General features: G+C 43.2%; 1 protein-coding gene across 2 annotated transcripts in view; it reads right to left on the bottom strand.

The window, feature by feature from the left end:
* Window positions 1-13,556, bottom strand: part of Myo16 (myosin XVI) — a 450,668-nt gene that overhangs the window by 328,682 nt on the left and 108,430 nt on the right. For both annotated transcript variants that reach the window (XM_060381367.1, XM_060381366.1), the window contains exon 2: window positions 3,731-3,994. In XM_060381367.1, coding sequence (XP_060237350.1) covers window positions 3,731-3,956 — 226 coding nt within the window. In that variant the 5' untranslated portion in view covers window positions 3,957-3,994. The remainder of the gene's footprint in view (window positions 1-3,730; window positions 3,995-13,556) is intronic.

Genomic DNA, 13,556 nt, shown 5'->3' with positions numbered 1-13,556 from the left:
ACATCTCCGCAAGGACTATGTAACTGCCATACCCCAAATGAAGGGCAAAGAGTCTTTACGGCCATCATCACATAGAGAGTGCTGACACACTTACAGTCCCCATGGGAGAGCCTTGGAAACCATGTTTCCTAAACTCACGAGTTTTTCAAACTGAACACATTAAAAAAGTAATTAAAGCAGGTGAGGAAAATCTCTTGTGCAGTGAGCTACAAAGAAACACTGGGATTTCTGAGCCCCGGCCATCTCAAGTTGTGACTAATACAATAATGTGTCCGTCCCACACTCAGCCGAGCACTGGCTTCAGCGGCCGGCACTGTGAGCACACTCACACTAGCTTCTCCATGAAGTCCTCATTCACACTGTGTGAGTTACGACCCTGCCAGTGTGAAAAAATCCCCAGGGGAAAAAAAACTCAAAATGAGTCAAGATACATGACAACTTTTGTTTCACCCAAGGCTGGGCCCAGGCTTTTGGGCAGAATACACTGGCTGTGTGAATAAGCTAAAGGAAAGGTGTTTTGTTGTTGTTGTTTGTTTTGTTTGTGTCTGGGTGGACGGCAAACAGCCTAGAGCCCATGTGTAAAAGCTTGGAAGTGAATGGTGCCCATATGTAGCCATCGGCGTCACACACAAGTGAACTACTTCCTCCAGTGAGGCCCTGCTGCCTATAAACACCACACTACCTGTCAACAGTACAAAGAACTGCTGGCCAAGCACGTAAGAGCTGAGCCTGTGGGGAAGATGTCAGGCTTAGCCCAGAGCAGTTCACTGGGGCCCCTATAGCTCAGGGCTGACTCATAATGAACATCCCACTAAGTCTGTCTCTAAGATGCCAGGAAGCATCTAAACATTTTCAAAAACTCAAACCTAATATCTCCCTTGAGAATCAAGACAAACTTAGCAGTCAGCCCCGGTCTGCTTAAAATAAGTTACATAGGCCTACATGTACTGGTATTGTATGGTGCTCCCTCTCTCAAGAGAGGAGTACAAGAGCATCTAGGAGGGAGAGAGTCCCAAGAGTGAACCTCAGCAAACTAAGTCATACCCTCAGCATCCAGGGCATGCTGAGCTCTAAAATGAGTGCCCAGGGGCCTTTACACTCGGTGCCTGTGGCCTTGCCAGCCAAGCCCATGGGACATGGGCTGGCCCTGCTAGCTGCCCATAGCTGTTTTGGGGAGGTGTTCCACATACTCGGCATCCCTCACATCCTGAGAACTTCAGTACAGTTTAGACATCCTCCTCACAGTTCTATGAGTTTCCCTCTCTGGAGCCACCAGCAGAAACTCCAGTCTTATGTGTTGTTGTTTGTCCATTCATCAGCTTCAGATTTCTTTTGAATTTTGGCTAGCAGTGTCCATGGCCAGGTTCTTCTCCCTCTTTTCCATTTCAGTAAACCCACACAAATGCACTACACTCAAGTCTTAGGCTGAGTCTGAAGCTCAGTCCCCATGGCTCCATGACTTCTTTGGCCTTTGAGTGTCTGGACAGTTTCTTATGCTGAAATGAATGCCTAGAAACCATGCTGCTGCCTGAAGACTAGATGCCTTTGACATTGACAGGTGAATAAGCCACCCGGTATCTTTACATATAGTCTGGCACAAAGAGTCAGGACATGGACAAAACACAGACGTGTTCTTCATGATAATTTAACATGTCTGGTCTCCACCCAAGTCAGAATAGTGTTCTTATTCCCACTTGAAATCTCATCAAAACAGTTTTTAATGTCAACATTGCTGCTGGTATTCTGGTCTTCTGAGCCCTCATCAAAACTGTTAACTCATCTCAACATTCTAGGGTTTCTCTGATGACACAGGGCAGAGTTCCTACTACTTGGTGGTTTGAATAGGAATGTTTGTTTGTAGACTCATGTATTTAAATGCTTGGCCCACAAGAAGTGGCACTATTAGGAGGTGTGGCCTTGTTGGAGGAAGTGTGGCCCTGTTGGAGGAAGTGTGGCCCTGTTGGAGGAAGTGTGGTCTTGTTGGAGGATGTGTGGCCCTGTTGGAGGAAGTGTGGCCCTGTTGGAGGAAGTGTGGCCCTGTTGGAGGAAGTGTGGCCTTGTTGGAGGAAGTGTGGCCTTGTTGGAGGAAGTGTGGCCCTGTTGGAGGAAGCGTGGCCCTGTTGGAGTAGGTGTGTCACTGTGGGATGGCCTTTGAGGTCTCATGCTCAAGCTGTGTGCCTACTGTGACACACAGCTCTCTTCCTGGTGCCTCCAGATGAAAATGTAGAACTCTCATCTCCTTCTCCAGCACCAAGTCTGCCTCCACGTGGCCATGTTTCTCACCAAGATGATAATGGACTAAACCTGTCAAACTGCAAGCCAGCCCCAGTTAAATGGTTTTCTTTATAAGAGTTGCCATGGTCATGGTGTCTTCACAGCAGTAGGAACCAAAATAAGACAGGGGCCAAGCATCAAATACATTAATCCGGTGGATGAATGTCATAATTGTTCATAACATACACTCAGAAATGGATCATTTCTCTCACATTAAAACTTTGAAATAGAGATTATAAAAGCATCAACAACAACAAAAACAAAAAAGAAACTCATACATAAAAATACATGAATTTTGTTCAAATTAATCATGTTAAGACAAAAGGAATTTAGATCAGCCATGCTTAAGAAACTTTCACAACATAAGGCAGGGTTTTTAAAAATTCCAAGGCCATCTTGAACAGAGCAACAACTCTGGTAGAACCACCATCCCCAGGTTCAAGGCAGACTGCAAAGTTTCACAGTAGACTAATGGTGGCATAAAAATAGACACAGTGGACTATTCAGGTGAAATAGAGCAGAGGTCCCCAAATTAACTCTGAAACCCACAACCAAAAGGGGAAAGTGCAATCCAAACACATCATGCTAGGAAACCGGACACCAGCAGACAGAATGCTGAAACCCAACTCCATTCTGATGCAAAATCAGCCTTTTACACAAAGCAGATTAAAAATGGATCAAAGACCCACGTGGTGTAACATCTGAGACCATTCACATACTACACGAAGACAAGGGAAAGTCACAATTCGAGCCTAGCAAATGAGCTTTAGAAAAATTGACTCCTAACCCTATGAACATTTGGAGGCAACTGTCTTTGCCACCATATCTGTGCATATGTGAGGAAAAAATGGAGAACAGCCTCAGCCAACTTCTCGAGCAGTGACCTTCAATCTTCCTAACGCTGTGACCCTTTAATACAGTTCCTCATGTGACGAACCCCAAACAAAATTATTTTTGCTGCTACTTCATAACTGTAATTTTGCTGCTGTTATGAATTGTAATGTAAATATCTGATATACAGGATGTCTGATATATGACCCCCGTGAAAGGATCCTTTAACCCCTAAGGGGCTCACAATCCCCAGGTTGAGGACCACCAAAAACCAAGTGTCCTATTAAAAACTAAAGTATGCGATTTTAAAAGAAGATTCTTGCCTTTAAACAGGTAATTCTCTCTTGAGCTGTATGTAACATTTCTCCAAATTTTTACCTTTTCACAAATCCACTAAGATATGTGCAGGAAAACTGGTCCTCAAGGGACTGAATACTGAAACTCAACTCCATCCTGACACAAAATTAGCCTTTTAAAAAAAGCAGCTAAAAATAAATCAAGTACCAAAGACTGGGGACGTTTCATATCATATTTTGGGGAGTCCAGCGCTTTTAAAGGCATTCTCATCTCCCTAGAAAACTACAAACAAAAATAGAGCGTGAGAAGCCCCATGGGGAAGACGCACCCTCTTTGTCGTGGTGGTGGATGATGGCATCCTGAATCATGTCAGCAAGGCCAAAGCGGACCTTCTGGCTCTTCGCAGGCTTGATTCTCTTCAGGAGCCCTTCTTGCTTCTGGAATACTTTTTCTCGCTCATAGTAGGCTTTGATTTGCTCACAGCGCATGCGCTTCACCAGACGCTGCCGCTGGCCCAGGGGGAGGGACTCCAGCAAGCACTGGTCAATTTCCATCTCATGGGATCGAAAAACGTTACATAGCTGGTAGCAACCTGAAAGAAGAGAGAAAAGTCGCTGGGTACACTCTTAGTTCACGCCGACACTACACACTCACCACCAACACAACAACAGCCATGGCCATGAGAGAATCTGTATTGTCCACTGCATCCTGATCCTGCAGTGTCCACTGCATTCCTGATTCTATGATGTCCACTGTATTCCTAAATCTGCAATCCCCCTGCAGAGCAGAGACAACTACCCTACCTCCTCTGCTTTACATGCAAATGCAGCATGACCCATTTCACAGAACAGGAAAGTAGTGGCACAGCACCCACAATTTCATAGTAATATTACTAAGCAAAAAACAGAATATGAACCTTTCCTCAACAGTTATGAACTCAGCCCATCCTTCAAGATGTCTGTAAATCCACACAAAGGGCTCAGCTGTTTAGTCACTGAACTCACTTATGACTGAATATTAAGAACTAAACTGTTGAAATTTGGGACAAAAATTTACATGTAGTTCCTATTTCTGCTTCTCCCTCCCTTGGCATACCTTCACATTTACAAACACCAGGTGCACTGATGAGACCATTCCCCTGCGACTCTTCCCAAACATCCTAATAAAACAGGTCTTCCACTGTGTGGCATCTTAGCTGGCACAGCGGGATGGGACTTGTAACATATGCTTTCAGTTGCCCACAGCGTTAGCCATTATTCCCACTAACTTCCAGCGGACCCCTTTTCCGTGTGATAGGTGGCACTTGTTTCTAAGAAACCTAAGTACAGTAAAACATAAATACAGACTTGGCACAGAAATTGAATTTTTATCATCTCAAAATTATGGATAAAATTATGGCTGTCACAATCATCATCTTATTAATTTAGTGACTGACTGGATTCATCATTCTGGAATTTAGAACATTCACTTTACTTTTTAATTATATCCTTTCTACAGAACCACACAAGGCCCCGGGACAACACTGCACAAACACATTTACCATGAGGGTAAAGCTTATGACTGAAAGAAAATTATCATTATGAATCATCAAATCTGGCTCATATAGTCAGTGAAGTGTCTAATTGCTTTTAAATAAACAAAATCCTTTCTATATGTTTGCATTTATGGACTCCGAATGGGGGTAGGTATGGATGTGACCCAGAGGACAGTTTGTTGGAGTTCACTCTCTCCTTCCACCATGTGGGTCTTGGGGATCCAACCTGGGTTATCAGGCTTGGTGACTCCTGAGCCATCTCTCTAACCTAAAACTTTTGTTTTTTAACCTAATGCTTTAAGACAGGGACTTAGTCTAGACTAGCCAGGCACTGTGTGCCCCAAACTGGCCTCAAACATATGATCCTCCTGCCTCAGATTCTAGAGTCTGGGAGTTACAGGCCTATGTGACCATGCCCAAAATGCCCAAATATATGCTCATTTCTTAATGCTGTGGGCCCAGAGTCCCAGACAAGGTAACCGCTCTCTACTCATGCACAAAATGTGGCTGATTCTATGCTTAATGAGGAAAAAGAAAGCAGCTGCGAAGCCTCTACATCATCAAGAAGCTACTCTGTTTCTCGTTGCTTTGAAAGGACAAGCTGTGTAACTATGTGTGCCACTCTTTTCACTGTTACATCGCAGACCACTGTTCTCGCACACACACCATGTGCCAAGATGCCTGTCTCTGTTTCACAAGAACATGGAATTGAGAAAAGTTGTGGCTTTTCTACCATCCAAGAGATGTTTGTCTACTACAGTCAAAAGAGCTTCACTAGACTCACAAGCAAGAAAAAGTGGCGTCTCCTGAAACCAGCTGTGTCTTATGCAATTGTCTACTTCCATCAAGGAGAAGCGTCTAAAAGTGAGAGAAGAGTCAGCCAGCTGCCCTTTCCAGGGCTCTCGACAGGGGCAGCCAATGGTAGCTTTCAAACCATGGCATGGAACGCTGGTTTAACGAGAGCCCTGACTGAAGCTGCAGAGCCTCTGAGTGTCGAGGCCACCTTTTAAAGGTCAGGGGTAAACTGAGGCAGGGCTGATGCATGACTGATCACCAGCCGACTTTTCTCTGTGGGTATAAAGCTTGATTCTCTGAGCCAGAACTGCTTGTAAACAGAAGGGGCCCTTGTGGCCTTTGAAGAAAAAATGAAAGGGGTAAAGAAATTTTACACACACACACACACACACACACACACACACACATACACACACACACTTGATAGATGAAGGAAGAAACATGCTCCATCAACTTGCATATACCAGCAAAATCTTTCAAGCAATATAAAAATTAAGTGTTTACATTCTATTTTTCTTTTAGTGAATGATCATGAAAAAGCAGTATGGTCCCCAATACCTTTAACATGAAAAACATTTTCGTATTACTGTTGATGAAGACAAATTATTTTCAAGAACCCACATACATTTTGTAACTAACCGACGATTTATAGATTAACTAATTTTAAGCAAACAAACAAGGTAATTTTTCAACCAGGTTTTCTTTACCTAAAGGTTGCAATTGGCAGTTACAAAGAAAAAAATCAATCATCTTAAAAAGTAACCTTATAAAAATCTTCAAAGAGTCAAATCTAAACTTTTATATAAAAACAATCAGCTGTCTCTTTTAAATCCTCAAGGTGCACATCTACTCTTTAATACTTTTTTTATTAAATCATGTTAGGAAGCTGAGGGCAAAAATGGGTACGAGAACTTAATATCACCTTGATCACCAGCCCAGCTTCAGCGAGAGAGTCACACCAGCCACTGGTCATTTGGGCTATTATTTTTGCTCCCTGACCTCAAAAGGTCCCTAGCTCAACCGTTTAAAGTGTGCCTTCCTGAACTTCAAACTGTTCCCTAAGATTTTTCTACAGAAACAAACATCTTAACTTAACCTTATTAAGCCATCTATTTTTCTACATTCTTTCCAAGGGTGGTGGTCACTGATAACAATCTCCATTTCTAAGTTCTTTCCAAGTGTGGTGGTTGAATCATTAATCTGCTCCAGCAGCAATGATCGAAAAGATCAAGCACTGTTTATTCCAAGTGGCAGTGACACTTCCCTGTGAGGGGCTGGAAGCCCTCTTAGAGTTTTCATACAACTCTGCTATGCTATGAGAGGCCTGGTGGCCGCAAAGGCAGCAAGCGATGCTCCATGACAGCCTACAGTCCCGGAACACACAGCCTGTGCCTCCCTGAAGCACACCAGTCATGGTCGTGCTAACCAGTGGGCCACACTGTGTGAGTTCTACAGCAGTTTTGCTGCTCTTCCTGCACGGCTCTCAGCATCCGAGAGTGCTCCTCAGTGTTAGGCGGGAAGTGTTCCCGAGCGATCATTCAGAAAACTGTACCACATTTGACTTATTGACTTGGAGCTGTTGACATTTGGCTTCTGTGACTGTCGTGACTTGTCAGTAGATACCCAGGGGACTGTCGGCTACAGGGAAGCAGGCAGCAACCCAGAGGGCCTTGCGTGGATGAGCACAGTGTTGACAGGGGGGATAATCTAATAAACACAGTGCTCTTCCACTGCTGGGCTCTGAGGAAGGGCCTCTTGGTAAAAGTGTCAATTAACTTCCAAGGACTCTGCAGTGACAGCCATGTGTAATCCGTGACAGGCTTCCAACGGGGTCAGCAAAGCTAAGGTGGACGTCTCCATGTCCACAGCCACAGTTGCTACACTTCACAGCCACACATACTCATTTCGAGTGTATTTCTCTTCCTGTTAATTTGTTTCCTTGTGACATTTCCATGCATCTGTCTCAGAATACATTGTTCTAATTTGGGATTTTAACATATTTTATCGTCAAATAGAACCATATGCTTTGACTTTTAATAAACTATAAGTTGATTGTAGTCTAAAAGTATTTGATGTGTTGTGATGACTTTTTTTTTTTTTAATTACAGGTTAATCGGCAGAGACCTGTGGAAGGGAGATTGCCATTCTGATAGCTAACACATGAAAAATAACAGTCAGGATAAACAGTTTTATGTGGCTGCTGACTCTCTGTAAATTATAGGCAGGGCAATACACATGACCCTAAGCATGGCTTCAGGGGATGCTACAGGTGGGCCATCAGGCAGGGGAGCAAGGACAGGAGAGGGGCTGCACCCCTTCAATGCACGCCTCTGTACTTATGCATCCTGAGCGTGGGCGGGGATTTCTGACTGCCTCAAGTCCTCAACGTGGGTCTGGACAGCAGCAGAGCAAAGACTAATAGGGACTGGTCTCCTCTTTCCTAGCTCACTATCCTGTGTGGACCCTCACACACACTGACGCTGAAGACAGATGAATGTGGATGACAAGAATGCCTGCAGAACACAGAGTGTGCTTCCTGCTGTCACAGGGAGTGACCGGTCTGCACAGAATCAGCTTTTCTCCTTGGAGACAAGTACATGGGCATCCCAGAGTGTGCAGGCCCGCCTGTGATGGCTCACCTATCACGCTGTGGCCCCCTCTTCCTAACCGATGTCTCTAAGTCCTATGGCCACGGAGGCTACTTGTCACCAGTGACCACACTCAGAGCCTTTGTCCTTGCCTGGAGGGCGACATCCCAACAATGATTACCCTGACTTGACTGACCAAGAAGTACATGTCCACGGTGGCTGACCAACAATCACTGTCTCAATTGTTAGCACCAGTTACTGGGCCTTAACTACTTTCCCACAGTGCTCGATTGTGCTGTGAGAGCACTAACATTTCTGAATGAACACTTTCACTCTCTAGAGAGTGGGGTGGAAATGGGCTCTTTGACTTGCACTGCTTTTTTTTGTCTCAGTGTGGGTTTCTCAATATGGTCAACTTCATGCTCCACAGTGACATCAAAGTAGAAAACATTGCACACAAAAATATTTTTTATGACCATCCATTGACTAAAAATTGAAAAACACTCCAGCCAATTGGTAAATCACTTGGCAGTTCTATTTAGTTGATCTAGTACATATTGACATTTTAGGACCCTTCTAGATGGCTTCCCATGTCAAAGCCTCAACACACTCTAAGAAAAGGTAAGCTCTGTTTTCTGGAGGCTTCTGCCTTTGCATAGCTTGGGCTGAGCCACACCCTCATGCCAAGGCCAGCACGAAAGAATGGTTTGCCTGTCTCCTGTGACTGATCCTTTTATGCGTTTTGAACCAGAGTTTGTAGCAATTTTCTTACATGAACGGGCTTCATATAGCTGGGAAAGAACAAAATATAGCAACAGGCTTAATGTATTTCTGACACAACTGGGAATACAGAGCTTTTTACTCAATTTACCAAATCAAAAAGGGACTCTTGGAAATAAAATAAAAACACTGCAATTTTCCCCATGAAATGAAAGAAAATACGCTTTATAATACACTAGCAAGAAAGTGTACTTGTGTAAAGTTAGGAGAGTGAAGTGCCGTGTGGAGGAGGCCGCCGCCCACGGCAAAATCTGACTAGGATGCTCACACTGCTGGCTGGGCTCACACCTGTCCCTCAGGAGCCGCATGGTCCGGGCAAACGACTCTCCTGGATGGTGTTAACCGCAGACACCGAGAGGCACACACACCGTCTCCACGTCACTGAGACTGGCCGAGGCTCTGCGCTACAGGAGGGATCCCGGCCAGCTCTGACATTCCCCGGAGCCATATAGTTTTCCTCCATCCTATTCAGTTCTCTGTGCTCATCCCCCTCTAGGGAAGAGGACTTCAGGCGGTTCCAAGACATAGTGTTTCTGAATGCTCCTCTCAGAATCTGCTTGCAAAGGACACACTCAAATACATGTAAGACATAGTGCAAGAGAGGCACCCACACATACGTGTACACAGACGTATGTATGCAGTCACGTGCGGACTTTACAGTTATCTATTAAGGTTCATAATTTAAAAGGCTGACTTTTTTCAAATATTCATTTTTTCAGACGAAGTGTCTCACCACAGCCAATGCTGATCTGGAGCTACGCGTAGCGTACCTGGAATTCTACCTAAATAACTTTAGTACTGGGATCACAGGCATAAATCTATTAACTGTTATAGATTATATATGCATATATATATATGCTTAAACTAAATACAGGCTCAATATGTGCAGAGGCAAATCTTACGAAGATTGAAAATACTAATGTGATAAGTCTTAAAATGGTATTTAAAAGGGAAAATAATAAGTAAAGAAAAGAATTAATGACATACGTGCTGAAGAATTACTGTGGACCTTTATTTGGATCATACAAGTTAACTTAAATGTGAATCAAAGGTCTGAATATAAAGTTTACAACTACTTGAAGAAAACAGACTTCATGACATTACATATAATACCCAAAGCACAAGGAACACCAAGGAGATGGACAATGAGACCTCACAAAGTTTGTAAACTGTTGAGCATCAAAAGACACTGAACTGAATTAAAAAAAAAAAAAAAAAACAGTCTGTACGATAAGAGCAAGTGTCTCAAACCATAACCAGTCAGGAGAATGGCACACAGAACACACGAAGCACCATTACAGGCCAACCCTGATCAAGGTGCGCAAATCACTGGACAAACATCTGCCCAGAAATGGCAAACAGGTGATCCACAGCCTACAGACATCCCACCCCTACCCTGTGCCAACACCACCCACTGCAAGTCCAAACCACAACTAGATAGAACTTACTATCCACCATAGCAGCTGCTGCCAGTGACACAGAGAACAGGAAGTGTTGGTGTGGGTGTGGAGCAAGGGAAATTCTCCTGAACAAACTCAAAATGGTACAGATGCTACACGGCCCATTGTAGAAGGTACTTAAAGACATCACAAGTGTAGACTCCACCCTGAACTAACTGTGTTTCCGGGTAAATACCGCAAACGCTGAAGGCAGGATCTCAGGAGGTGCTGCACACCCAAACCTGGGTGTCCACAGATGATAAACTAAATGCAGACACATGTATAACCACCTGTTAGTCAGCCTGAAAGGAAATCCCTTTATGTGCTTCAGCATAGATGACCCTCAGAAACATAAAGTGATGTAAGGAAGTTAAGTCCTCCAGCAGAAGGTTAGAGCAGTTGGAGTCTCCTTTTGCAAGTCAGTCAGACTCCTGGACAGCAGCGAGCTTGTGTCCAACAGCTTTGTGCTCTGTGAGATGAAAGATCCTTGAAATCACCCCACACAGTGCGAGTGTACAGACCACTCTTGAACCACGCACACTTGGTGGTGAGGAGGATAACCTGTGTTATGTCTCAACATTTTAGGGGTTGTAACGCGGGGACTTTAAAGTAGACGCATGGCTATTTTTACGAGATTGTAACAACAATCGTAGTGTTTATCATCCTTCATAAAAATGTTTTTGTAAATTCTGAAAGCTGAGAGTATGGCTGTCGAGGCAAGAATGAGCAAGCTTACACACAGGTACTGAGCACTGGAGCATGTACGCACACGCACACACACGCTCTCTGGTATCTGTGAACTCAGCAACTCCTCCCTTGGACACGTATTCTTAGCATCCATTGTTACAACAAGACCCAGATGCTTTTTGTGCCTTTTCTTCTGCATAGAAGATGGCTATAAAACAAAGGAACAATTGGGATTTTCAAAGAGAAGAGCATAATCGCTTCTACGTCCTCCCCCAGCTGTATGTCTACAATGAAGCAAGGATGTCTGAGAGGCTGAGAGCGTAGCATCTTTGAAATAGAAAGAATATATCCTTCCTCACAGAACAAAACATAGAAAGAAATTCTATTTCAGCAAGATGCACACATTATAGTCTGAAGAGGTCTGAAGGTTCACAGTATCTCATTTAATTCTCCTCTGAAAGTTGGAGACATGAACTATTTCAACAAAGCTTAAGAATTTGAGTTAAGCTTAAGAAAATCAATGACATTTTGCAATTTACAGTTTTTGAGAATCAGGGACAAGACAAGGCTGCCCACTCTCCCCATATCTCTTCAACATAGTGCTGGAAGTCCTTGCTAGAGCAATAAGACAGTTGAAAGAGATCAAGGGGATACAGAAGGGGAAGGAAGAAATCAAATTATCACTATTTGCAGATGATATGATAGTATACATGAGTGACCCTAAAAACTCTATCAGGGAACTCCTACAGCTGATAAACACCTTCAGCAAAGTGGCCGGATACAAAATTAACTAAAAAAAAAAAAAAATCAGTAGCACTCCTGTATACAAAAGACAAAAGGGCTGAGAAAGAAATTAGGGAAACAACACCCTTCACAATAGCCACAAATGACATAAAGTACCTTGGTGTAACCCTAACCAAGCAAGTCAAAGACTTGTATGAAAAAAATTTCAAATCTCTGAAGAAAGAATTAGAAGAAGATATGAGAAGATGGAAAGATCTCCCATGCTCATAGCTTGGCAGTATTAACATAGTAAAAATGGCCATCTTACCAAAAGCAATCTACAGATTTAATGCAATTCCCATCAAATTGCCAACACATTTCTTTACAGTCCTGGAAAGAAAAATTCTCAACTTCGTATGGAATAATAAGAAACCCAGAATTGCTAAAACAATCCTCTACAATAAAAGATCTTCTGGAGGTATCTCCATCCCTGATCTCAAGCTGTACTATAGAGCAACAGTTATAAAAACTGCATGGTATTGGCATAGAAACAGAATGGTGGATCAATGGAACCGAACAGAAGACCCAGAAATAAACCCACACACTTATGGACACCTGATTTTTTACAAAGATGCCAAAACCATACACTGGAAAAAAGATAGCATCTTCAACAAATGGTGCTGGTCTAACTGGATGTCTACATGTAGAAAAATGAAAATAGATCCATACTTATCACCCTGCACAAAACTGAAGTCCAAGTGGATCAAAGACCTCAACATAAAACCAGGCACATTAGATCGGCTAGAAAAAAAGTGGGGAATACCCTAGAACTCATTGGTACAGGAGAAAACTTCCTGAACAGAACACCAACAGCATAGGCTCTGAGAGAAACAATCAATAAATGGGACCTCCTGAAACTGAAAATCTTCTGTAAAGCAAAGGATACTGTCATCAAAACAAAGCGACTGCCTACAGATTGGGAAAGAATCTTCACCGACCCTTTATCTGACAGAGGACGCATATCCAGTATATATAAAGAACTAAAGAAGCTGAAAAGCAGCAAACCAAGTAATCCAATTAAAAAATGGGGAACAGAGCTAAACAGAGAACTCTCTGTAGAGGAATATCAAATGGCAGAGAAATTTAAAGAAATGCTCAACCTCATTAGCCATTAGGGAAATACAAATCAAAACAACCCTGAGATTTCACCTTACACCCATCAGAATGGCCAAGATCAAAAACTCAAGTGACAACACATGCTGGAGAGGTTGTGGAGAAAGGTGAACCCTTCTCCACTGCTGGTGGGAATGTAAACTTGTACAACCACTCTGGAAATCAATCTGGCGCTTTCTCAGACAACTAGGAATAGCGCTTCCTCAAGATCCAGCCATATCCCTCCTAGGCATATATCCAAAAGAGGCTCAAGTACATAATAAGGACATTTGCTCAACCATGTTTGTAGCAGCTTTATTTGTAATAGCCAGAAGCTGGAAACAGCCCAGATGCCCCTCAACTGAAGAATGGATGCAGAAATTATGGTACATCTATACAATGGAGTATTACTCAGCAATGAAAAGTAAAGAAATCATGAAATTTGCAGTTAAATGG

Source organism: Meriones unguiculatus, chromosome 4 (genome assembly GCF_030254825.1).
Source record: "Meriones unguiculatus strain TT.TT164.6M chromosome 4, Bangor_MerUng_6.1, whole genome shotgun sequence".
NCBI lineage: Eukaryota > Metazoa > Chordata > Mammalia > Rodentia > Muridae > Meriones > Meriones unguiculatus.
Note: the sequence above shows the minus strand (reverse complement) of the source record. Positions and strands in the feature narration are given on the sequence as shown.